Source organism: Engystomops pustulosus, chromosome 7 (assembly GCF_040894005.1).
Source record: "Engystomops pustulosus chromosome 7, aEngPut4.maternal, whole genome shotgun sequence".
NCBI classification, from domain to species: domain Eukaryota; kingdom Metazoa; phylum Chordata; class Amphibia; order Anura; family Leptodactylidae; genus Engystomops; species Engystomops pustulosus.
Window position 1 is genome coordinate 30,263,079 of NC_092417.1, and position 25,048 is coordinate 30,288,126.

At 45.7% G+C, this 25,048-nt stretch overlaps 1 protein-coding gene across 2 annotated transcripts in view; it reads left to right on the forward strand.

Moving 5' to 3' along the window:
• The first annotated feature begins 12,775 nt into the window (after nt 1–12,775).
• The window catches only part of PAK6 (p21 (RAC1) activated kinase 6), a 58,255-nt gene continuing 45,982 nt past the window's right edge, over nt 12,776–25,048 (forward strand). The window contains exon 1 of one of the 2 annotated variants that reach the window (XM_072115286.1): nt 12,776–13,478. In XM_072115286.1, the coding sequence (XP_071971387.1) occupies nt 13,296–13,478 (183 nt within the window). In that variant the 5' untranslated portion in view covers nt 12,776–13,295. Of the gene's footprint in view, nt 13,479–24,667; nt 24,850–25,048 lie in introns of those variants that run through there. The other variant, XM_072115290.1, reaches the window with a different exon arrangement.

The window sequence follows — 25,048 nt, forward strand, 5'->3', positions numbered from 1 at the left end:
TTTCTCAGTAACTCTAGAGAATTGCCGATGAGTAGGGGTGAGGGACCCTTGCTGATAATGAAAAATGGGGGTCTTTTGTGAGCCTCCACAGCTATCACTCTATTCATATGGGGGTTACAAGGGACATCCTTTCTAGTGATGGGTAATTATTCTTCCTTTCCCTTACTTATTCACACACCATTTGGCTTTCGGAATTTCTCCTTTGAGAACAAAATGATTTATTGTGTTGAAATCAAACAACCTGTTTCTTCCTTACCCAATGAGTTGTATTTTTAGCTAATTAGCTCTTATGTGTATTGGCACCTTTGGGGGTTTTCCAGGACTAAAATATTTATGACCTGTATTTAGAGTAAGTCATCAATATCCAATTAATTGGTCAGGTGCTGGACCCAATGAGACCAGTGTATGATGGTCTGACCTAGCTTAGAATTGTGCCGTAGCCTGTGCCAAAACTGGTACAGCCTATAGGTATTGCACAGGTCCTGGGGAAGGAACAGGTCGCGTCAGCCCACTCTGCCGCCAACCTCAAGGACCTGGCTTAAGGACCTGGCGGAATGAGTTCAATTTCTGGCTGTGTGCCAAGAATAGCGTCTAATTCTGGGCTTGTATGCCCTGATAAATATGGCCCAATGAGTTCAAATTAGCTTCCGCTTCTCAGGCCTAGAGAATTCAATGGTCTGTTTGCAACCGGGGTCGGCTTCAGGTTGCAGTAGGCCCCTGGTGCCCCTGAGTGAACTCATGTGGCAACATTAAAAATTTTGAAACTAAAACATGTTCTAATGTTCCCTAAAATATTCCCTAGTTTATCAACCCAAAGCTCTGGGTCCCGGCACTTGCCCAGGTATGCCCAGTGCTGGCACTGGCCCTGTATGCAACTCAGTCCTATTGAAATGAATGGGACTGTCCTGCAATACCAGGTAAATCCAATATACAATGTATGGCACTGTGCTTGAGTCATCTCAAACAGGGTGCCAGGATTCAATCTGCTATTGATGGCGTATACTGAGGAGGTGTTCCATTTGTGTCCTTTAAATTATTTGCAACTGAATCCAAATAATACAGGATTATCTGATAAACATATAGATGAAATAAGAAAACTACCTATAGTTGTCAAATAATAATTCTTTATTTATATAGGGCACACAGATTACGCAGCGCTGCACAATGCATTTCAAATTGGTCCCTGTCCCCATGGGGCTCACAATCTAATCAACCTAACAGTATGTTTTGGAGTGTGGGAGGAAACCGGAGTACCCGGAGGAAACCCACGCAAACACGGAGAGAACATACAAACTCTTTGCAGATGTTTACCTGGGTGGGATTCGAACCCAGGACTCCAGTGCTGCAAGGCAGAAGTGCTACTCATTCAGCCACCGTGCCGCATGAAATAGCATGAAAATCTGCTACAAAAGCTACATGTGTTCGGTTATCTTCACCTATTGGTTATAATGATCAAAGCTGCAGCAAGAAATTTGCAAACGCGAGGATAGACTTCTTATGCTGTGTTTGGACTGTAATGTATTATATATTATATGTTATAATATAATTTTAGTAAAGTGCAACCAAAATCCTGGACAATTTATGTAATGTGTTAACCAGGGCCATCATATTCATCTTTATCATGGCTTTCTATTAAATTCTATTTTAGAATAATAATTCCTTTATTTATATAGCGCATACAGATTATGCAGCTTGTTAAAGGGAACCTACTACCCTGATTCTACCTATAAAGGTAGATCGGGTGGTAGGTGGATGAATGGGAAGTGAGGAGAGCCCTTTTTTGGGCTAATCCTCACGTCCTGGCTATCTTAGAAAACTTTAATCCTGGGATATGTAAATTTTCTTAAGCGGCTACTGAGGCGTGGAGTAGCCGGACATGAGGCTACAAGTCGCGGCTACTCCATGCCCCAGTAGCCTCTTTTCTCCGCCTACCATTTAATCTTCGGCGGGCAGCTCCTCGTACCTGCGCGCCCTCGTCCAAGTTATCGGCATCTGCGGTGTTCTGCGCATGCACAGTAGTTCTGGCCCTTGGAGCTGCGGCCACGCAGCCGAAGGCCTGCGCATGCGCAGAACGCCAGGGACTCGGACGAGGGTGCGCAGGTATGAGGAGCTGCGCGCCGAAGATTAAATGGTAGGCGGAGAAAAGAGGCTACTGGGGCGTGGAGTAGCCGCGACTTGTAGCCTCATGTCCGGCTACTCCACGCCTCAGTAGCCGCTTAAGAAAATTTACATATCCCAGGATTAAAGTTTTCTAAGATAGCCAGGACGTGAGGATTAGCCCAAAAAAGGGCTCTCCTCACTTCCCATTCATCCACCTACCACCCGATCTACCTTTATGGGTAGAGTAAAGGGGAGTATAAACTGGTTAAAACTTAACCTTTATTATTCTGTTAAAATATCAGACGTCGTCCGTCAAAATAGAAAAGAAAACCTGTGTAACCACAGTGTAATCCCTACACCCAAAAGTGTTGGTAAATAGGAGATAATCGTAACCTCAGACCACAGAGAGATGTACTCTGATGGAGGACCGAGGTCCGTAGGATAACCTAGTGAGGCTTTATGATAATGGGAAGTCAGGGTAGAGTGCTGTCATTCTTAGCAGTCCATTGCTAATTTTAGCCTGTGGACTAAGCTAGGCAGCCATAGATGATTCTCTAACCCCCATAAGCTCTCCTATAGATATTTATTATAAGATCCGTCGCGTTTCCTGAACACATTCATCAGGGATCAATACATGGTTTGGCTAGACCAGACAATTTGTGTTAGGTCTGGTCCCTGAGAACACTGGTATAGCGTATCCCCGCATTGATGTTAGCGGCTAGCGCCCGCGGGGAACGCCAGGTATAAAAGGCATAAGCGACACCCACCTGTGTCGTCACAGGGTGGCCGTCAACCAATGGGAGTGGGCCAAAGAGACATGCCCCTCCGCATTGGGCCCGCCCCCACCGCATCATAGATGGTCTGGCCAATGGGAGGCCGGAGGCTGTCACAAGTCTCCGGTCATGTGACCACGCGTCATCGGGAAGCCAGGAGACCGCCCCGATTATGACGCGGGGCACAGCCATTGGTGCATATGCGGGCGGAGGTAAACAAAGAGGAACGGCCACTCCCCGATATGTGTCTGACACGGGGAGGAGAAGGCAAGCAATAGAAAAGGGACATCACGGGATGCTCATCACTTAGCACCCCGAGCAGGGTATTATATCCACAAAACCCGCCATCCATGGACAATGGTAAATCAGATATAGACAGATAGCTAAGTGCCAATTATGGCATACATACAGTGAAGCGCTAGGGCAGACACGTCAGCAGAAGTAAGGATCAAAAGGTGGCAGGAGCTCCTGCCAACCATGTATAAGAGAGATCGAGATGGAGGAACAGAGGATAATTCAGAGGGACACCCGAAAGAGTATATTGTAAACCTACAAATAAATAATTAATTATTAACAAATAAATTAATAAATTATTAACCTAATTAGAAAGAAGAGGATGGATAAAAATAGCCAGTATGCAATGGTATCACATAGAGAGACAAATAGGTGTGATCCAGGTATCTTGGTTCTAAATATTGGTACTAGACACCCAAGGCAGGTGCACTATAAAAAGCTAGTAAAGGAGAGATTCTCATTAAGACCCTCTGGATCCATTGTTCTTAAAGTATAGATCCATCTGGTCTCTTTTTGGCAAATGAGGCGATCCCAGTTGCCACCGCGTTTTGGTGGTCTAATTCTTTCAATAACCTGGAACCGCAAACACTTCGGGTCACTGCCGTGTTTCTCTGCAAAGTGTTTAGAGACTGAGGTCTCCCGATGGTTTCTAATGTCGCCCATATGTTCCTGAATCCTGGTTTTTACGGGGCGAAAAGTTTTTCCGACATAGTTTAGTGGGCACGGGCATGTGAGCATATACACCACTCCCTCCGTTCGGCAGTTGGCATACTCTCTGATCGTAAAAGTCTCCCCCGTGCTTGCACTACAAAACATGTCCCCCAGGACCCGTGGGCAAACATTACAGTTGCCACATCTAAACATGCCAGTGCGAGTCGAGAGCCAAGTCGTGGCTCCTCGTGCCGGTTCAAGGTGGCTATGTACTAATCTATCACGTAGATTCTTCCCCCTTCTATATGTGATTGAGGGGAACGGTTGTAGGCTTTCTTTGAGGTCTGGATCCTGTCTCAAGATGCCCCAATATTTGTTGATAATCTGCTTCACCACCTCTGCCTTGGCATCAAAGGTGCCTATTATGCGTAAGGCATTGTCCTCCTCTCTAGTACGCGGAACTAGAAGATCTTCTCTCTTAGATGACAAGGCATGTTGGAAGGCTTTACTGATGGTTCTTCTTGGGAACCCTCGTTCGGACAATCTATCAGTAAGATCTCTGGATTGAGTCAAAAAGTCTTCCATTTGGCTGCAATTGCGGTGTAATCTGAGGAACTGCCCCTTCGGTATACCCTTCTTGAGGGGGACCGGGTGGCAGCTCTCCCAGCGCAGCAAGCTGTTAGTAGCAGTTTCTTTCCTATGGACCTTAGTTTGGAGTTGGCCCTCCACGGTCTTAGTGATGCGTATGTCCAGGAAAGCAATGGACTTCTCCTGGATTTCGCTAGTAAATCTGAGACCAAGATCATTGATGTTAAGTACCTGGACAAACTCCTGGAAATCTGATGATGTAGAGGTCCACAGGATGAGCACATCGTCTATATATCGGAGCCAGATGGATATTGAGGATATCCATCTGGCATTCTCCTCCGAAAAGACGATACGGTCCTCCCACCAGCCGAGGTATAAATTAGCGTAACTGGGGGCCATTGGGCTCCCCATAGCTGTACCCCTCAGCTGGTGGAAGATCCGTCTCTCAAAAAGGAAGACATTCCTCTCTAAAATAAATCTCAACAGATCCAATATAAACTGATTATGCCTGCCAAATTGCGTGCCTCTTGAACTTAAGAAAGCCCCTACTGCCTCGCACCCCTTGGCATGGGGGATTGAGGAATATAAGGCCTCAACGTCGAGGCTTGCCAGGTAAGTTTTTTGCTCAAGAGTAATTCCCTCGATTTGTTTGAGGACATCCATTGTGTCACGTACGTACGATGGTAGGCTTGTGACAAACGGTCTGAGGATACGATCCACATAGAGACTGATGTTCTGGGTCAGGCTGTTGATCCCAGAAACTATGGGTCGTCCTTTAAGGGGAGGATACCCCTTATGGACCTTAGGGAGGCCATAGAAAGTGGCTGTTGTGGGGAACCCGGGTAGTAAGAATTAGGTTATCCTACGGACCTCGGTCCTCCATCAGAGTACATCTCTCTGTGGTCTGAGGTTACGATTATCTCCTTTTTACCAACACTTTTGGGTGTAGGGATTACACTGTGGTTACACAGGTTTTCTTTTCTATTTTGACGGACGACGTCTGATATTTTAACAGAATAATAAAGGTTAAGTTTTAACCAGTTTATACTCCCCTTTACTCTGCTCAGTGAATAGTGTCCTTATTTAGGGAGGTTAACAATTATATATCCCTATTTCAGTGAATGCCTACCTTTATGGGTAGAATCGTGGTGGTAGGTTCCATTTAAATCAGTCCCTGTCCCCATGGGGCTCACAATGTAATCATCCTACCAGTATGTTTTGGAGTGTTGGAGGAAACCCACACAAACATGGAGAGAACATACAAACTCTTTGCAGATGTCAACCTGGGTGGGACTTGAACCCAGGACCCCAGTGCTGCAAGGCTGTAGTGCTAACCACTGAGCCACCATTGCACATTACATTTTTTATATTATATTTAAACTATTTGTATTTAAACTAAATGTATTATATCATTTTATATTTAGTTTATATTATGTTATTTATATCTATTATTTTATTTTAATTTAGATTGGTAATAGATTTATTTTATTTGTATTATATAATTTTATGTGAAAGGAAATCCACCATTACAATCCATTATGATAAACCAGGGACATTACTCATAGATCCAGACACTGTGACTGTGGTAATCTTCTCATATTTGTTATCCGTGGCCTCCTTCCTAAACTATTACAATTATGCTTACGAGGCACAACGGCTCTGGGGGTGTAACCAAATCCCATCTGTGCTGCAGCTTCACAGGCTGTTACACTGTGCAAAACCACTTCCGCTGTCTGATATTACAACAGGCAGCGGGAGGGCAGGAGGGGGATAAAATTGTAATTGCCAAAGAATCTGCAGCATGGTGCGCCCCCCCCAGAGGCCTTCAAACTCATTAGCATAATTTTAAAGTTGATTTTAGAAGGAAGGAAGCCATGGATAACAAATATAAGAAGATTACCACAGTCACGGTGCCTGGATCTATGAGTAATGTCCCTGGTTTATCATGATGGATTTTCTTTAGTATTGGGATTATATTTATATTATTCGTATAAGATTGATATTCTTATTATGTTATATTTATCATGTGTTTTACATTTATATAAAATTCAGATGACATTTATATTATTTGTATTATATCCATAATGTAGGATGTTTTAGGTTAATGTTCTCTACTTCTCCAGTGTTTAGATACCTTACTGAACTCTCACAAGATCTGATCCGTTGTTCTGGTTCCTCTTTAAGTTCTGACAATTATGGGTCTTATAATTGTGTCCAGACCCTGCGCCCTTTGGGTTTCTTCTGTCGGAATAAATGTGATGTTACTAAGTAAGACTAAATATTTGTGCTGGGAAGAACATTAGGGAAAAGGTTACATCTCAATGCCTTATGCCAAACAGCTTAGAAACACCCAGACAATCAGCAGACACCCGTCTGATAGAGCCAGAACTAAGAACCGAGTTGGTTTTGCTTTTTTTTTTTGCGTGGAGTTCCGTACTTTGGAGAGGGTTGTTGCGGTCCACGCGTTTCAGAGGACAATGTCCAGAATGGTAAGACTGTAACCTGACGGATCCAATGCCCTAAGGATGGGACAGTGTCAAACGACGCTGGAATCCGGGTATCATATAGGATTATTTGATTTTATTATTATTATAGGATGGCTCCAGTATGTCAATAATTTATGCAAAGAATGTTTTGCTTTTATGGGATTTGTTTGTTTTATATCTAATTGTAAAGGACAATGAAGTGTCGTTAAGATCTATTCTAAGCTGCGGCTTGTCATTGTTCGGCTACGTCTCAGATCCCATAATGTATACCTGCCTCTAATTACACGGAAGACCGGGTTCTGTGATTCAGAGCCAGTCAGCCTTAAGATTGCAGAGATAATTTAATTAGTTTTACTACATCAGCAATTAACGGATCTGTTGGCATTGAGAAACGCAGTGGCTAAGCATGATTTCACATGGCTGTCATAGGGGCAAGTTTTATAGTCTGCATTACAGCCCTCTTGACCCCAGCGGTAGTTGGATCACGTAACGTTTCATTAGAACAGCGTTAAAGGGAAATTGTCCTCAGTATTTTGCCGCACTGAACTACCAACCTTGTAAGGTATGAAATATCCTTAGTTCCAAAGTCATATCCAAATGAGCAGAGAAGAGTCATATTTTTCCATTGAGATGAGTCACTCTGAGATGCCGCTATATAGGGCTCTATTGTAGCTAGCACCATGCTGATGTCATTTTAAACATGAGAATCTTGGCTTTGAAAATGTATCAGGATTGAGTTTTTGTGTAATATAACTGGAGATACCGGCAGCTAAAGCCTAAGGTGGGGATTGGATCTTTATCTGCGGCTGACGTTACCATCAAGACTGAATGCATCATGCTCTACGACCCTCTTTGCCTCCCATAGAATTCAGCTGTACCCAAGCTATGGTAAATTTGGCAGGTAAGGGTGTCCCCATCCTGGCCCTCTCTGCTCCCGAAAAAGAACGGTGTTTCTCATCTTTAAAATTACACCAGAAGCTATAAATCCCAAGATCGGGGTGTTTGAAGTGATGATCCCCCTCCAGCCTCTCAGGGTGACTTATCTAAGCCAAAAAAGTGACTCTTCTCGTCACTGAAAATGTTTAATATAAAAGAGGAAATGTTAAAAAAGATATTTCATACTGTACCAGAAGTGAGGCAGCAATTTACAAAGTCAGAATGCCAGAGATAGCTAAGCACTGTTCCAACATTAACATAGTATTGAGTGGTGTGGTAGCACTTATGCTCAACCTTACCTTCCATGAATTAGTAAGTATGGGACCACTGGTCGTTATCCCCTATCCCAGTCAAACTTGGTAAACGGCATCTACCACCAGGATGAAAGACTGTATGCAAATGAGCCTGAGGGGCTCCAGGCTCCATAGGTATTAATGCATACAGCTCATTTGCATACAGTCGTCCATCCTGGTGATAGGTGTCCTTTAACACCACTGAATGGATTTTCCCACTAGGAACTCTACTTATTAGTGTCTGAACTAAAAGGATCTCCTGCTGTCACAATATTTTTATGTCGCCACATTGATTGTAATGGCTGACAATCTACTGACAGACAGGGGACACAGCAGGCATTTAATTAACACCATTTTTTAAAGAGTAACATGTCTGCTCCATAGCCAGGGAGAGCGCCCTCATCATCCAGACTCATCATCCATCACATACCATTACGTGATGTGTCGGCTGTGTATTGTATGGTGTATTGTATGGTGTCAGTGTAAGTACAGCTTCTTATCTGGCGTGTAAATAATAAGCGTATAGGATAATCGTACGTGGAGCTAATTATTATTTTCGTAGATTTCATGAGAGACTTGACAAACGTAAAGGAAAAAAATACAGGATCCATCACAGGGGCAATGTGTACACTAAGCAAATCCCTTTAATGGACAACCCCTTCTAACACTGGACAAGGATAGACATTTTTGAAGATCTGTTGGAAATAATGGTGTGTATATTTGTATATACTTTACCCAGAATCCTCAGTGGAGTATACAATGCCTTTAAGGCTCTGTAGGCCTGCAAAGATAATCTCCATAGGGAGAATCAATTCCCTCCTGACCCTTGTCTATGGCCGCCCACTCAGCCTAGGATGTACTAATGAGGAACAATGATTCAGAAATGTCCATTCCTTTAGTAAAAGACGGCCATTGTGACGACGTATATATACGGAGAGTGGAGGGGCGAGCATACGGTCGTGTGAATGTAGCCTTACTGGTTTAGCTATCATCCCATTCCATGTCTGAATTATAGGCAATTGTTATAATTAAAGGGGTTTTCCCATGAAGAACAGTTATTCCCTATCCATGGAATAAGGCCTAACTTGCTGATCAGTGGGGGTTGGCAATTTCCCTCAGTTCCATAGAAATTAATGGACCCGAATGGTCATCCGCGGCCGTCTGCTCCATTAATCCCTCATGGAGGGATGAGGGGTCCGACGGAGGTACGTGGGACCCCATCGGACGCCTCGTTTTCGTGATCTGCGGGGATCTCAACACTGAGACCCCCACTGATCAGCAAGTTAGGCCCATGTTAGTTCTGTCCCATGTAGCCCCAGCCTTAAATTGCACAGCGACTTTGTGCAAGAGACAGAAGAAACTGTAGAGGAAACATAGATGGGAAACCAAGAACTTGATTCTTTTTCCCACCTTTTACCTTGATATTTAAAGTGGCTTAGGTTACCATGGAAACAGCTGTTCATGAACCTCACTCCATAGGGATATAATACACAGCACAAATATCCATATATATCTTTATTTGTATATAACTGGGTTCACATCTGTGCTGGGATTTTAACCCCCTCATCCTCATAGACAAAGTTCTTGTGTCACCCCCTCATCCTCATAGACTGTAAGCTCGTGTCACCCCCTCATCCTCATAGACTGTAAGCTCTTGTGTCACCCATCATCCTCATAGACTGTAAGCTCTTGTGTCACCCCCTCATCCTCATAGACTGTAAGCTCTTGTGTCACCCCCTCATCCTCATAGACTGTAAGCTCTTGTGTCACCTCCTCATCCTCATAGACTGTAAGCTCTTGTGTCATCCCCTCATCCTCATAGACTGTAAGCTCTTGTGTCACCCCCTCATCCTCATAGACTGTAAGCTCTTGTGTCACCCCCTCATCCTCATAGAATGTAAGCTCTTGTGCCACCCCTTCATCCTCATAGACTGTAAGCTCTTGTGTGATCCCCCTCATCCTCATAGACTGTAAGCTCTTGTGTCACCCCCTCATCCTCATAGAATGTAAGCTCTTGTGCCACCCCTTCATCCTCATAGACTGTAAGCTCTTGTGTCACCCCCTCATCCTCATAGACTGTAAGCTCCCTCGTCACCCCCCTCATCCTCATAGACTGTAAGCTCCCTCGTCACCCCCCTCATCCTCATAGACTGTAAGCTCTTGTGTCACCTCCTCATCCTCATAGACTGTAAGCTCTTGTGTCACCCCCTCATCCTCATAGACTGTAAGCTCATGTGTCACCCCCTCATCCTCATAGACTGTAAGCTCTTGTGTCACCCCCTCATCCTCATAGACTGTAAGCTCTTGTGTCACCCCTCATCCTCATACATTGTAAGCTCTTGTGTCATCCCCTCATCCTCAGACTGTAAGCTCTTGTGTCACCCCCTCATCCTCATAGACTGTAAGCTCTTGTGTCACCCCCTCATCCTCATAGACTGTAAGCTCGTGTCACCCCCTCATCCTCATAGACTGTAAGCTCTTGTGTCCACCCCCCCATCCTCATAGACTGTAAGCTCTTGTGTCACCCCCTCATCCTCATGGACTGTAAGCTCTTGTGCCCCCCCCCCATCCTCATAGACTGTAAGCTCTTGTGTCACCCCCTCATCCTCATGGACTGTAAGCTCTTGTGTCACTCCCTCATCCTCATAGACTGTAAGCTCTTGTGTCACCCCCTCCATCCTCATAGACTGTAAGCTCTTGTGTCACCCCCTCCATCCTCATAGACTGTAAGCTCTTGTGTCACCCCGTTCATCCTCATAGACTGTAAGCTCTTGTGTCACCCCTTCATCCTCATAGACTGTAAGCTCTTGTGTCACCCCCTCATCATCATAGACTGTAAGCTCTTGTGTCACTCCCTCATCCTCATAGACTGTAAGCTCTTGTGTCACCCCCTCATCCTCATAGACTGTAAGCTCTTGTGTCACCCCCTCATCCTCATAGACTGTAAGCTCTTGTGTCACCCCCTCATCCTCATAGACTGTAAGCTCTTGTGTCACCCCTTCATCCTCATAGACTGTAAGCTCTTGTGTCACCCCCTCATCATCATAGACTGTAAGCTCTTGTGTCACTCCCTCATCCTCATAGACTGTAAGCTCTTGTGTCACCCCCTCATCCTCATAGACTGTAAGCTCTTGTGTCACCCCCTCATCCTCATAGACTGTAAGCTCTTGTGTCACCCCCTCATCCTCATAGACTGTAAGCTCTTGTGTCACCTCCTCATCCTCATAGACTGTAAGCTCTTGTGTCACCCCCTCATCATCATAGACTGTAAGCTCTTGTGTCACTCCCTCATCCTCATAGACTGTAAGCTCTTGTGTCACTCCCTCATCCTCATAGACTGTAAGCTCTTGTGTCACCCCCTCATCCTCATAGACTGTAAGCTCTTGTGTCACCCCCTCATCCTCATAGACTGTAAGCTCTTGTGTCACCCCCTCATCCTCATAGACTGTAAGCTCTTGTGTCACCCCTCATCATCATAGACTGTAAGCTCTTGTGTCACCCCCTCATCCTCATAGACTGTAAGCTCTTGTGTCACCCCGTCATCCTCCTATATTAATTCTCGGATATTAAAGCTTGGAGCATGGATCAGGCTGTATCGCCTTGGGTTAATAGAGAAATAAAGCGAAAGATCCACCTCAATTCTCTGCAGGTTAATATGAAATCCTTTTATTGATGCATCTTAGATGGACAAGACGTAAAAAAAAAAATCTGACTCGTTTCTGGCGTGTGCAATCATAGCCATGAGTAGAGCCGATGGTATGTGCCAGAAACGCATCAGATAATGGGGCTCATTTACTAAAGGTCCGCGGACCGCACAAACGTCGGATATTCCGTCGAGTACCATTTTGCGGCGCATTTAAAAGGGGATTGTGGCGCACGCGATTGGATTTCATGCGACACAAATCGGGGGCGGACCGTCTGACGATCCGACGGATTCGGACTAAGCGAGGAATTTAACATTTGAATTTGTGTTGCAAGCCAAGCACTTACATGCATCGGGAAGAAGGTGAACTCGGGCGGACCTGAGCGGGACGCGACACATGCAGGATATCGGGTGCACAATGTTTGCGAATCGCGCTGGAGTCCATGATCGCCGGACAACGCACAGCGGGGATCGCGCAAGGGACGGGTAAGTAAATGTGCCCCAGTGTCTGTCTAAGATGTATCAATGAAAGGATTTCAAACATGAGACAACCCCATCATGGGAACGTTCACACATGGTATATATACATAATTATATGTATATCACTGTATAAATATATATACATATAAACATATATGTATACAAACACATATAAATTCTTACATTTTAAATGTAAATGTACATAATAAAATTCATGTGTGAATAAATCATGCGCCATATATATATATATATATTAGCTGTGTTTATAGTATATTAGACATAAATAATGAGCACCCAAATTAACCCATGAAACATATGAGCGGCTATAGTGACCTATGCCTATATATCATATACAACCAGATACATTGCTGTATTATATAGTCAGCGGCTGATTTTACGTATCCGACTGCCAGTGGTTACTATAGAAACAGCCGAGAAACTGTGTCAAGTGGATTTTTTTTGTAATGTAATTATAGGCTTAAAGTAGAGGATAGCGCCTCTCCTCCGATATCTTCCCTATATAAAAAATGGAATATTAGGGGAAAAAAAGAGGATGCAATATTTGACAGCTTTCACAGCAGAATACAAAGCGGTTCAGGCGTAATAATAGGACTGTGACACCGGTCAGCGGAAATTAACTCCTTCATTGTGCAGGCGGTGAATGGCCCTGCTACATCCAATGGCTTTGAACACCCCCCACTTAAGGGGATGAGGGGGTTAAGTGAAGGCTGAACGCTTCTATTCCTGTCTGAGTTGTGAATTTGCAGGGTCTCATTCATGCCAATGACATCAGCCGCCTTCCCATGGTAACTAGAGGCTGTAGTAAAATTCCCAGGCAACATTGGAGTCTGGGGGTGCCAAAAAAGAACAGGTTGGAGAAGAGTCCTTAAAGGGAGGGATCCGATTTTTACAGCGAAGGGACGCACCTTTGCCTGGACGGACATACTACAAGGTCTTGTGTTATTTTAGGACAACAGTGAGGAATTGTCCCTTATCGGGGGGCTGCGTCTGCTTTGTTCCTCTGTGAAAGGGAAGGTGTTGACCTTCTCTTATGGTTGACTGTCTACAGAGAAGTAACTCAGCAGGTGTTTTGGATCAGAATGAAGAACCGGCTCCGGTTTTCTCTCCTGCGCTCTGTTTGGAGAATATGTCCTTGTGTTTTTATGCGAATGGCGATTCTACACCCGCTATAGCGGATCCGGCACTTCATAGGGTAGAGTCTCCCGGGACACAGGTACTGTGCACCTTTATATCATATATATATATATCATCACACACACATTTTGTAGGATGGTTTCGTTGGCTAATTAGTGTCTAATCGCAACGCATGGGATTGTACATTGTAAGCTTCATCATAAAGACCAGTGTATAGATGGGAGCCCAATCACTTGGCACTCACCATGGCACATGAGCGGGAGGCTAGACCTCTTTGATGCCTACTACAGTTTCTTAGTATGCATGTCACGTGACATTTCGAGGTGTATTAATATCTGTATTGCATGTAAATGACGGTATTGAAGCATGACCCCCTGCGCCATATTAAAGGAACAATAAAGCAAATTTTCTGTAAGGGTAAATCATAGCTTCAGCCCTGAACTAGCCTTAAAGGGTTATTCCCATTTTGGCAAATTAATGTTATCGTTTGTATACTAAAAAGTAATACAATATTACAATATACTTTCTGTATCAATGAGTTTTCTAGAGCTCTGCTTGCTGTCATTCTATTGAATGTAACTTCTATGTCACTTCCAGTGGACAGAAATCTGACCATGGTCACACAGGTGCACGGCTCGTTATATCACAGAGAGTAATCAGAGCTGTGTGATATAACGAGCCGTGCACCTGTGTGACCATGGTCAGATTTCTGTCCACTGGAAGTGAACATAGAAGCTTCCTATAGAATGACAGCAAGCAGAGATCTAGAAAACCACAAGGAATTGATACAGAAAGTATATTGGAAAATTGTATAACTTTTCATCATACAAACAATAACATTTATTTCCTGAAATGGGAATACCCCTCTAACACCACATCTAAAAGTAAGGTTGTCAGTGTTTCCCACATGCAACCAATCGGAGCTCAGATTTAATTTTTTCAGTTTTTAAAATGAAAGCTTAGCTCAGATTGGTTCGGCAATTCCTTCAAGACATTTGCATACAAATTATGAGATAGAGTAGATTCATGGCACAAATTTTAGGTCTGTACGGTAACTTGAGGCTTGAGGAATGTAGCTTCACTAAAATCCAGCATGGTTGTATTTTTGTAATCTGTTGTGTCATGGTAACCTGTGGGTAACTAAATATCTTCTTCACTTTGGTCTCAGTTATGAGGAAAGATTAAAACAACTAGATTTATTTAGTCTGGAAAAGAGACGACTACGAGGGGACATGATTAATTTATATAAATATATGAATGGTCCATACAAAAAAATATGGTGGTAAGTTGTTTTAGATTAGATTAATCAAAAGACGAGGGGGCACTGTCTCCATCTGGAGAAATCAAGGTTTAATCACCGGAGGCGGCAGGGCTTCTTTACTATGAGAACTGTCAATCTGTGAAATAGCCTGCCTCAGGCGCTGGTCACAGCAGGGACAGCAGAGAGCTTCAAGAAGGGTCTAGATGCCTTTTTACACCTAAATAACATTGTTGGTTATGTTATATAGAATTGTTTCCCCTAAATCCCTTCCTCATCCAATCCCTTCACTTCCTTGGTTGAACTTGATGGACAAGTGTCTTTTTTCCACCGTATAAACTATGATACTATGATACTTATAATTAGGGACCAGTAGTCACCACGTAGTCCTAGCCTAGTTCTCTGTGAATAATCATGAGCCTTTCCCTTCCCACTTTTGGCCTTAATTGACCTTTCACATGTATAGAGATTACCATAAAGGAATTTTAAAGGTCGGCCAGGACAGAGAACGGTAAAGGTTAAAAATATGCGAATGCCCCTAATCACTATGCTATGCTATGGTGACTATTGACTACCTGAGGATACTTGAAAGAAGGCAAACATTGAACTTTTTCTTTTTATCTTGAAAACCCCAAAAGATTTTATCAGCCAATAAAATGTCTCAGACGAGCATTTCCTATGTCCATGTGCTGTCGATGGGTACTGTTGAGTGGACCCGAACCACAAAGTTTTGTGGTTTAGGTTCCCCTGACCGACCCCTCTTGTCCTGATGCTCCACCCACTAGTGAGAAATCAGGCTCCTGTGTTCATGATTGGTGGAAATCCCACAGACAGACCCTCACTGATCACCTTGTTATCACCTACATATATTGACAACCCTTTAAAGGGGTTTTCCCACAAAGAGGGCCGAACCTGCTGATCTCTGCATAAGAGTAATGGAGTAGAGGACATCTACCACCAGAAAGAAGGATTATAAACCAAGCACACTGACATTTTGGTGTGTGCCCCCTCTGACATGATCTGCTCTTCTTTTAGTTTCTTATGCCCTAGGTCAGTGATGGCGGGCGTATGGTAAATAAGTGGGTGTTGGTTGTAGTTCGGGCCCTGATCTCCCATCCCATTGCTCCTCAGGCTCATTTGCATAATTTTTAAAGCCTTTGTTCTCAAAAACAAGGGCAAAGGAAGCTTAAAGAAGAGCAGATCCTGCCAGAAGGGGCGAACACCAGTATGTCAGTGTGCTTGGTGTACAATCCTTCATCCTGGTGGTAGATTTCCTTTAAAGGACAGATCAAGGATTGTAAACCAAACATACAGGCATACTGGTGTGTACCCCCTCTGGCAGGATCTACTGTACTTTTAGTTTCTTATGCTCTTGTTTCTAAGAAAAGGGGGCTTAAAAAATTATGCAAATGAGCCTGAAGGGCTCCAGGCTCCATTAACTCCTATAGAGCCTGGAGACCCTCAGGTTCATTTGCATAAAAAGAGCAGATCCTGCCAGAAGGGGCACACACCAGTATGTTGGTGTGCTTGGTTTACAATCCTTGATCTGACGATAGATGTCCTTTAAGCAGAGTTTACCACATCTCAATTTAGTTACAAGTAAAAACAGCAATGTGTAGGACAATATTGGAAAATTTCAAGCGCATCTATATTCAAATGAACATCTCAGTGTTTCTATTTTTTTTTTTTTACAACTACTTCATACAAGACTTTGTCTAACACAATGCATAGGGTGGGTCTCACTTGCTGTTGAGTACCCTAAAAAGAAGAAAACAGATGCCACAGACGGCAGGACCTTATCCTTGGTGTATTAAGAAGCTAATTTACATAAATATTCAAACTCGTAGTTGACTTTCGAGGTGGTAGATTCTCTTTAAAAGTTATAATACAAAAAAGAAGCAAACAATTGCCACTGTATGTGTGAAGGAAACTTTGTTGCCTTCGTTTGGATCTGCTCCTAACTTTGCTATGTGATTCAACTTAACTTTATATATCCTGTGATTCTTTGAAGGGGTTTTTCCGATTTTTGTGTACCGTTTTTTCTCTATTTGTGAGAAAGGTTCCTTGACATAAAGGCGATCACAAAGTGTTCAACTTTCCTACAGTACCCCTGGACAGGGGTGAACATAAACTCTATGGTACCTGAAGGCAGCTGTAGAACGGTGCCTCCTCTGCTCTACACATTAGTAATATCAGGTTATTTTTTTGTATGTGAGTTCTCTATGCAGACATTAGGTGTAAAGAGACACTATTTTTATGTGGAAGGCGCTGCTTTGTAGCAGATCCCCCCATATCTTACTGCAGGTTGTGGTGCCTGAGGCAAGGGGCTCAACTCGCATCGTGGCTGATGCACCTCTGCCCCTGCAGGTGAAATGAGGCATTACACAGTGCTTGTTCAAATCAACTGCCTGTTTTTGTAGTGCAGGACAGGACAGGTCCTCCAGTGTGAAAGACACTATGGGGCTCATTTACTAAGGGTCCGCAGACCGCACTATCATTCGATATTCCCACAATTTCCGATTTGCGACTAGAGATGAGCGAACATACTCGTCCGAGCTTGATGCTCGTTCGAGCATTAGCGTACTCGAAACTGCTCGTTGCTCGGACGAATACTTCGCCCGCTCGAGAAAATGGCAGCTCCCGCCGTTTTGCTTTTTGGCGGCCAGAAACAGAGCCAATCACAAGCCAGGAGACTCTGCACTCCACCCAGCATGACGTGGTACCCTTACACGTCGATAGCAGTGGTTGGCTGGCCAGATCAGGTGACCCTGGGATAGACTAGCCGCTGCCCGCGCTGCTCGGATCATTCTGTGTCTGGATGCCGCTAGGGAGAGAGCTGCTGCTGGTCAGGGACAGCGTTAGGGTGCTAGTAGATTACTGTTAGGCAGGAGTGATTCTCCAAGAACCCAACAGCCCTTCTTAGGGCTACAATAACGTTATACTTTTTTTTTTTTTGTTTGCTTGTGGCTGGGCTTGCTGGCACTAGTAGTGCAGCTAGTACCATATTGTGAGGAATTTGCAGGGGGACTTGCTACCATTGTGTTTAGCTCTTAGTGACACACATATCCACCTCAAACACCAAAGTGGGAAAATTTATTAGGGGTTGGATTTCAATTAGGCACAGTCTGCCAGTTTCTTTTTATTTTCCTTTTATTTTTTCATAACTCAGCGTCATCTCATCAGTGTGCTTTCATACTTGGCTAGAAAATAGCCAAAGGAGAATCCAAACGGCTTACTTACGCCTACAATAGCGTTATATATATTTTATTTCTGGTTGATCTGCTGGTGGCTGTACTTGCTGCAGTGCATCTACTAGCCAATTGTGAGGAATTTGGAGTGAGACTTGCGACCGCTGTGTTTAGCGCTTAGTGACGCACATATCCATCGCAAAGACCGAGGTGGGAAAATTTATTAGGGGTTGGATTTCAATTAGGCACAGTCTGCCATTTCCTTTTTATTTTCCTTTTATTTTTTCATAACTCAGCGTCATCTCATCAGTGTGCTTTCATACTTGGCTAGAAAATAGCCATAGCAATAGGATAGCATTGTTTGGTTTTAAAAACTAAAAAACACAAAAAAAAGTTAAAAAAAAAATTAAAGTTATATAACTTTCATTTTCAAAATGTTTAACCCGAGGGCTAGGGGTAGAGGACGAGGACGAGGGCGGGGACGTGGGCGTCCATCTACTGCAGGGGTCAGAGGCCGTGGTCCTGGGTGGGGTGAGACACCACCTGCTGATGAGGGAGCAGGGGAACGCCGCAGAGCTACACTCCCTAGGTTCATCATGTCTGAAGTTACTGGGACTCGTGGTAGAGCACTGTTGAGGCCAGAACAGTGCGAACAGGTGATGTCGTGGATTGCCGACAATGCTTCGAGCAATTTGTCCACCAGTCAGTCTTCCACGCAGTCCACCCATGTCACCGAAATCGGCACTCCTCCAGCTCCTGCACCTCAGCCTCCTCCCCCCCAGTCTGCCCCCTCCCAGGAAAATTTGGCATTTGAACCGCCATACTCTGAGGAACTGTTTTCTGGACCCTTCCCACAGTCACAAACCACTTGTCCGGTTGCTGCTGAGCAATTTTCCGATGCCCAGGTTTTCCACCAGTCGCAGTCTGTGGGTGATGATGACCTTCTTGACGTAGTGGAAGAAGTGTGTAAAGAGGTGTCGGACGATGAGGAGACACGGTTGTCAGACAGTGGTGAAGTTGTTGTCAGGGCAGGAAGTCCGGGGGGGGAGCAGACTGAGGGATCGGAGGATGATGAGGTGACAGACCCAAGCTGGGTTGAGAGGCCGGGTGAACACAGTGCTTCTGAGACGGAGGAGAGTCCTATAGCAGAACAGGTTGGAAGAGGCAGTGGTGGGGCCAGACGGAGAGGCAGGGCCAGAGCAGGTGCATCAGCGCCAAATGTGTCACGTAGTGAAGCTCCCGTGGCGAGGGCTCCCGCGGCGAGGGCTAGATTTTCAGAAGTCTGGAGGTTCTTTAAGGAAACACCGGATGACCGACAGACTGTGGTGTGCAACCTTTGCCAAACCAGGATCAGCAGGGGTTCCACCACTACTAGCTTAACTACCACCAGTATGCGCAGGCATATGAATGCTAAACACCCGAATCAGTGGCACCAAGCCCGTTCACCTCCGGCCGTGCACACCACTGCTCCTTCCCCTGTGTCAGCTGATAGTCAGCCCCCTGCCCAGGACCCTGGCACAAAAACCCCATCGTCGCCTCCACGATCCTCCACAGCATCCACCAGCGTTCAGCTCTCCATACCCCAGACGCTGGAGCGGAAAAGAAAATATAGTGCAACCCACCCGCACGCCCAAGCCCTTAATGTGCACATCTCCAGATTGCTTAGCCTGAAGATGCTGCCCTATAGGCTAGTAGAGACCGAGGCCTTTCGCAACCTCATGGCGGCGGCCGCTCCTCGGTATTCGGTCCCCAGCCGCCACTACTTTTCCCGATGTGCCGTCCCAGCCCTGCACCAGCACGAGTCAGACAACATCATCCGTGCCCTGACCAACGCCGTTTCTGACAAGGTCCACCTGACCACGGACACGTGGACGAGTGCTGCCGGGCAGGGCCACTATATACCGCTGACGGCACATTGGGTTAACTTGGTGGAGGCTGGGACCGAGTCTGACCCTGGGGCTGGTCATATACTGACGACACCGAGGATTGCGGGGCCTACCTGGGTCCAGGTCTCAAAGGCCTACTATGCCTCCTCCTCCTCCCACCCCTCCTCCACCTCCTCCTCCGAACTACCATCCGTGGGCATGGCGCCATCAGTCGCTAGCTCTAGGCACAGCAGCAGTGCCGTCGCTAAGCGACAGCAGGCGGTGCTCAAACTGCTGAGCCTAGGCGATAAAAGGCACACCGCCCAAGAACTATTACAGGGCATCACGGTGCAGACTGATCTGTGGCTGGCACCGCTGAACCTGAAGCCAGGCATGGTTGTGTGTGACAACGGCCGTAACCTGGTGGCGGCTCTGCAACTCGGCAGACTGACACATGTGCCATGCCTGGCCCATGTGTTAAATCTGATAGTTCAGCGTTTCCTCAAGACATACCCCAATCTGTCAGATTTGCTCACGAAGGTGCGCCGCATCTGTGCGCATTTCAGGAAGTCCAGCACAGATGCTGCCACTCTCAGGGCAGCGCAGCGCCGCCTCCAACTGCCCGCTCACCGACTGTTGTGCGACGTGCCCACGAGGTGGAATTCAACATTAACCATGTTATCCAGAGTTTACCAGCAGCGCAGAGCGATTGTAGACTGCCAGATGTCAACTTCCACCAGAACTGGTAGTCAGGTCAGTCAGCTTCCTCAAGTCTACAATGAGGAGTGGACGTGGATGTCTGATATCTGTCAGGTGCTGAGTAACTTTGAGGAGTCAACACAGATGGTCAGTGGCGATGCCGCCATCATCAGCCTCACCATCCCGCTGCTTGGCCTGTTGAAAAACTCTCTGATCAGCATGAAGTCGGAAGCTTTGCGCTCGTCACAAGAGACGGGGGAAGAAGATTCCCTTGTTGATAGCCAAAGCACCCTCAGGTCTGTTTCTCAGCGCATATCGGAGGAGGTGGAGGAGGATGAGGAGGAAGAGGAGGAGAATGTTGGCGAGACACAAGAGGGGAGCATTGCTCAGACCTTCACTGTTCAGCGTGTATGGGCAGAAGAAGAGGAGTTGGAGGAGTTGGAGGAGGAGGAAATGGGCAGTCAGGCCAGTGAGGGGAGTGAATTCTTGCGCGTTGGGACTCTGGCGCATACGGCAGATTTCATGCTAGGCTGCCTATCCCGTGACCCTCGGTACAAGCAAAATCTTTCCACTCTCATCCCTGGAGAGGAAAGGAGTGTGAGAATGCATGAATACCAGCAGGCCCTGGTGCACAAGCTGAAACAGTATTTCCCTTCTGACAGCGCTAGCGGCAGAGTGCGTAGTTCTGCGGGACAAGTAGCGAGGGAGAGTAGGCGAGCAGGCAGCTTGTCCAGCACTGGCAAGGGTACGCTTTACAAGGCTTTTGCCAGCTTTATGTCACCCCAGCAAGACACTGTCACCTGTCCCCAGTCTCGGCAGAGTAGGGCTGATCTTTACAGAAAGATGGTGAGGGAGTACGTAGCTGACCATACCATCGTCCTAAATGATCACACAGCTCCCTACAACTACTGGGTTTCAAAGCTGGACATGTGGCACGAACTGGCGCTGTACGCCTTGGAGGTTCTTGCCTGCCCTGCCGCTAGCGTCTTGTCCGAGCGGGTTTTCAGTGCAGCTGGTGGCATCATTACCGATAAGCGTACACGCCTGTCGACTGACAGCGCTGACAGGCTGACGCTTATTAAGATGAATAAAGCCTGGATTTCTCATAATTTCCAATCTCCACCAGGTGAAGGAAGCTCAACCTGAATAATTTATGCACTCCTCCTCCTCCTCCTCATTTTCCTCCTTCTCCTCCTCTTTGTACACTAAAGCAGAGGAAACTGGCTATTTTTTGACAGGGCCCACTGGCTCTAGCTATAGTACTTTATGCATTTAATTTTTCTGCAGGGCCACCTACCCGGTCCTCTGTTTTAAACAATTTTTGGGATTGCCACATACAGGCACTCAATCTATTCAATTTTTCTGGAGGGCCACCTACCTGCTCCTCTGGTTTGAAAACTTTTTTGGACTGCCACATACAGGCACTCAATCTATTTCATTTTTCTGGAGGGCCACCTACCTGCTCCTCTGGTTTGAAAACTTTTTTGGACTGCCACATACAGGCACTCAATCTATTCCATTTTTCTGGAGGGCCACCTACCTGCTCCTCTGGTTTGAAAACTTTTTTGGACTGCCACATACAGGCACTCAATCTATTCCATTTTTCTGGAGGGCCACCTACCTGCTCCTCTGGTTTGAAAACTTTTTTGGACTGCCACATACAGGCACTATCCAAATTAAATTGTCTCCATAGCAGCCTCCACACGTTGTCTCCATTGCTACCTCCAAAAGTCGTCCATATAGCTGCCTCCATACATCGTCCCCTTATCAAACGAGGTGTGTCAGGCAGAAATTTGGGTTGTTTTCATGGATTCCACATCAAAGTTGTTAACTTTGTCACCACCCTGCTGTGTAATCCACAAAATATACTGGCAAACTTTTATGATTAACCGATATTATTTCAGCGCTTCTTGCGCATCTGTTTACATTCCCCTCACCCGCCATATCCCAAACTTATAAGAACGCTACCACACTTGATCTTATACAAAAGGTTCTTAGAAGTGCTGTTTGGGGAGTAGCCTAGAGACAGGGGCTTGGATTGGCGAAAGCTCGCCTGGCAGCGGAGCGCCAGCTCCATGCCAAGATTCAACTAACATAGTTTTAACTGCAGCACCTTTAATCTACTACTAGTTCACTGCCTCCATACATGGTCCCCTTATCAAACGAGCTGTGTCAGGCAGAATTTTGGGTTGTTTTCATGGCTTCCACATCAAACTTGTTAACTTTGTCGCCACCCTGCTGTGTTATCCACAAAATATACTGGCAAACTTTTATGATTAACCGATATTATTTCAGCGCTTCTTGCGCATCTGTTTACATTCCCCTCACCCGCCATATCCCAAACTTATAAGAACGCTACTACACTTAACTTGGTGCAGGCTGGGACCGAGTCTGACCCTGGGGCTGGTCATATACTGCCGACGCCGAGGATTGCGGGGCCTACCTCGGTCCAGGTCTCAAAGGCCTACTATACCTCCTCCTCCTCCCACCCCTCCTCCACCTCCTCCGAATTACCATCCGTGGCCATGGCGCCATCAGTCGGTAGCTCTAGGCACAGCAGCAGTGCCGTCGCTAAGCGACAGCAGGCGGTGCTCAAACTGCTGAGCCTAGGCGATAAAAGGCACACCGCCCAAGAGCTATTACAGGGCATTCCACATCAAACTTGTTAACTTTGTCGCCACCCTGCTGTGTAATCCACAAAATATACTGGCAAACTTTTATCATTTACCGATATTATTTCAGCGCTTCTTGCGCATCTGTTTACATTCCCCTCACCCGCCATATCCCAAACTTATAAGAACGCTACTACACTTGATCTTATACAAAAGGTTCTTAGAAGTGCTGTTTGGGGAGTAGCCTAGAGACAGGGGCTTGGATTGGCGAAAGCTCGCCTGGCAGCGGAGCGCCAGCTCCATGCCAAGATCCAACTAACATAGTTTTAACTGCAGCACCTTTAATCTACTACTAGTTCACTGCCTCCATACATGGTCCCCTTATCAAACGAGCTGTGTCAGGCAGAATTTTGGGTTGTTTTCATGGCTTCCATGTTAACTTTGTCGCCACCCTGCTGTGTAATCCACAAAATATACTGGCAAACTTTTATCATGTACCGATATTATTTGAGCGCTTCTTGCTCACCTCCTTTGGTTCCTCTCTGCCACCCATTGGTTTGAAGCCTGAGTCCATTTAGGGTATGTCGCCATGACACTCTCTAGCCTGCTGCCGCTGCCTCTGCATGCCGTCCCCTATAGTGTCAGGGTCAATTATTGGATGTTTTAGATGCTATCTAGCTTCATTCTGTCACTCTGTCATGGCCATGCTGTTGCCCATAATTTTGGCATAATGGTGCGATTAGGCAGCCTCAGAGGCATCCATGCATGCTGCCCCTGCTGTTTCCTGTCCATTTCCGTGGTGTTTCCATCCTTTTCTGAGGTTCCCAGGTGTTTGGCCAAGCTTCCCTGTGCAGAGCCTTGGTCCCCTTGAAAAATGCTCGAGTCTCCCATTGACTTCAATGGGGCTCGTTATTCGAGACGAGCACTCGAGCATCGGGAAAAGTTCGTCTCGAATAACGAGTACCCGAGCATTTTAGTGCTCGCTCATCTCTATTTGCGACGCATTTAGCCGGCGATTTTGGCGCACAGTATCGCACTTTGGCGCCGGCTTTCGTACAACATAAATCGGGGGCGGACCGTCGGACAATCCAACTGATTCGGACTATGCGCGGGATTTCACATTTAAATTGTGTCGTAAGCCAAGCACTTACATGCGCCAGGAAGAAAATTGTGAACTCCGGCTGAGCAGAGTGGGGAGCGACACATGCAGGATATCGGGTGCGCAATGTAAGTGAATCGCGGCAGCTGTGCATTCCAGTCGAACAACGCACCTCGGAACGCACAGGGACGGGTAAGTAAATGTGCCCCTATTTGTTGCCCCGCTTCACTCTATAAGGGTGTGTGAAGGGACGCTATATGACATAGTTGACTCCCAGGGGCTATGCCAACTGTAGTTGAGTCATTATCATATCTTAGCCTGAACCTGTTCTACAGTGTGAGTAATTCATTAATATCCAATCCTATTGTTTTATACATATACAAATGTCACACTCATATCTAGCAGTGTTTTTTATTGGGTTAATTTCCTTTACCTTTAAGAAAGTGTAGCAGTTTGTCCCCTGCAGGTATAAAGTTATGTCATGTCACTCCCTCACTAGACAAGCTACAGCGTGCAAACTTCAAGCTCAACAACCAAAAGATGAGCCTCAGCCCGGGAGTCTGCACCGACTTTATCCAACTGAGTCAGAAGGGGTTAATATCAGCAGATCAGAGGGCAGCAAAGCTTGCAATCAGTTCTCGTGGACTGTAGTGCGAGAGGGCTCAGTATATTTCTTTATGAACATCATGTGAGTGCTTTCAGGACCAAAAGTTGCTGTGATTCGTGCAGGTAGGATAGCAAAGTTTTTTGTTTTTTTCGGTGAGATTACAGTAATTATGATAATGCTTGTGGTTAACAAAATATTGGGCTAATCACCCAGTATATCCCCAGCCATAAGCTGACAATATACATTCAATGGCTGTAATCGGATTGCTTATATGACTAGCAGCTCTTAAACTTCAAGTGTCATGGAGTTGCTGCCACTAAA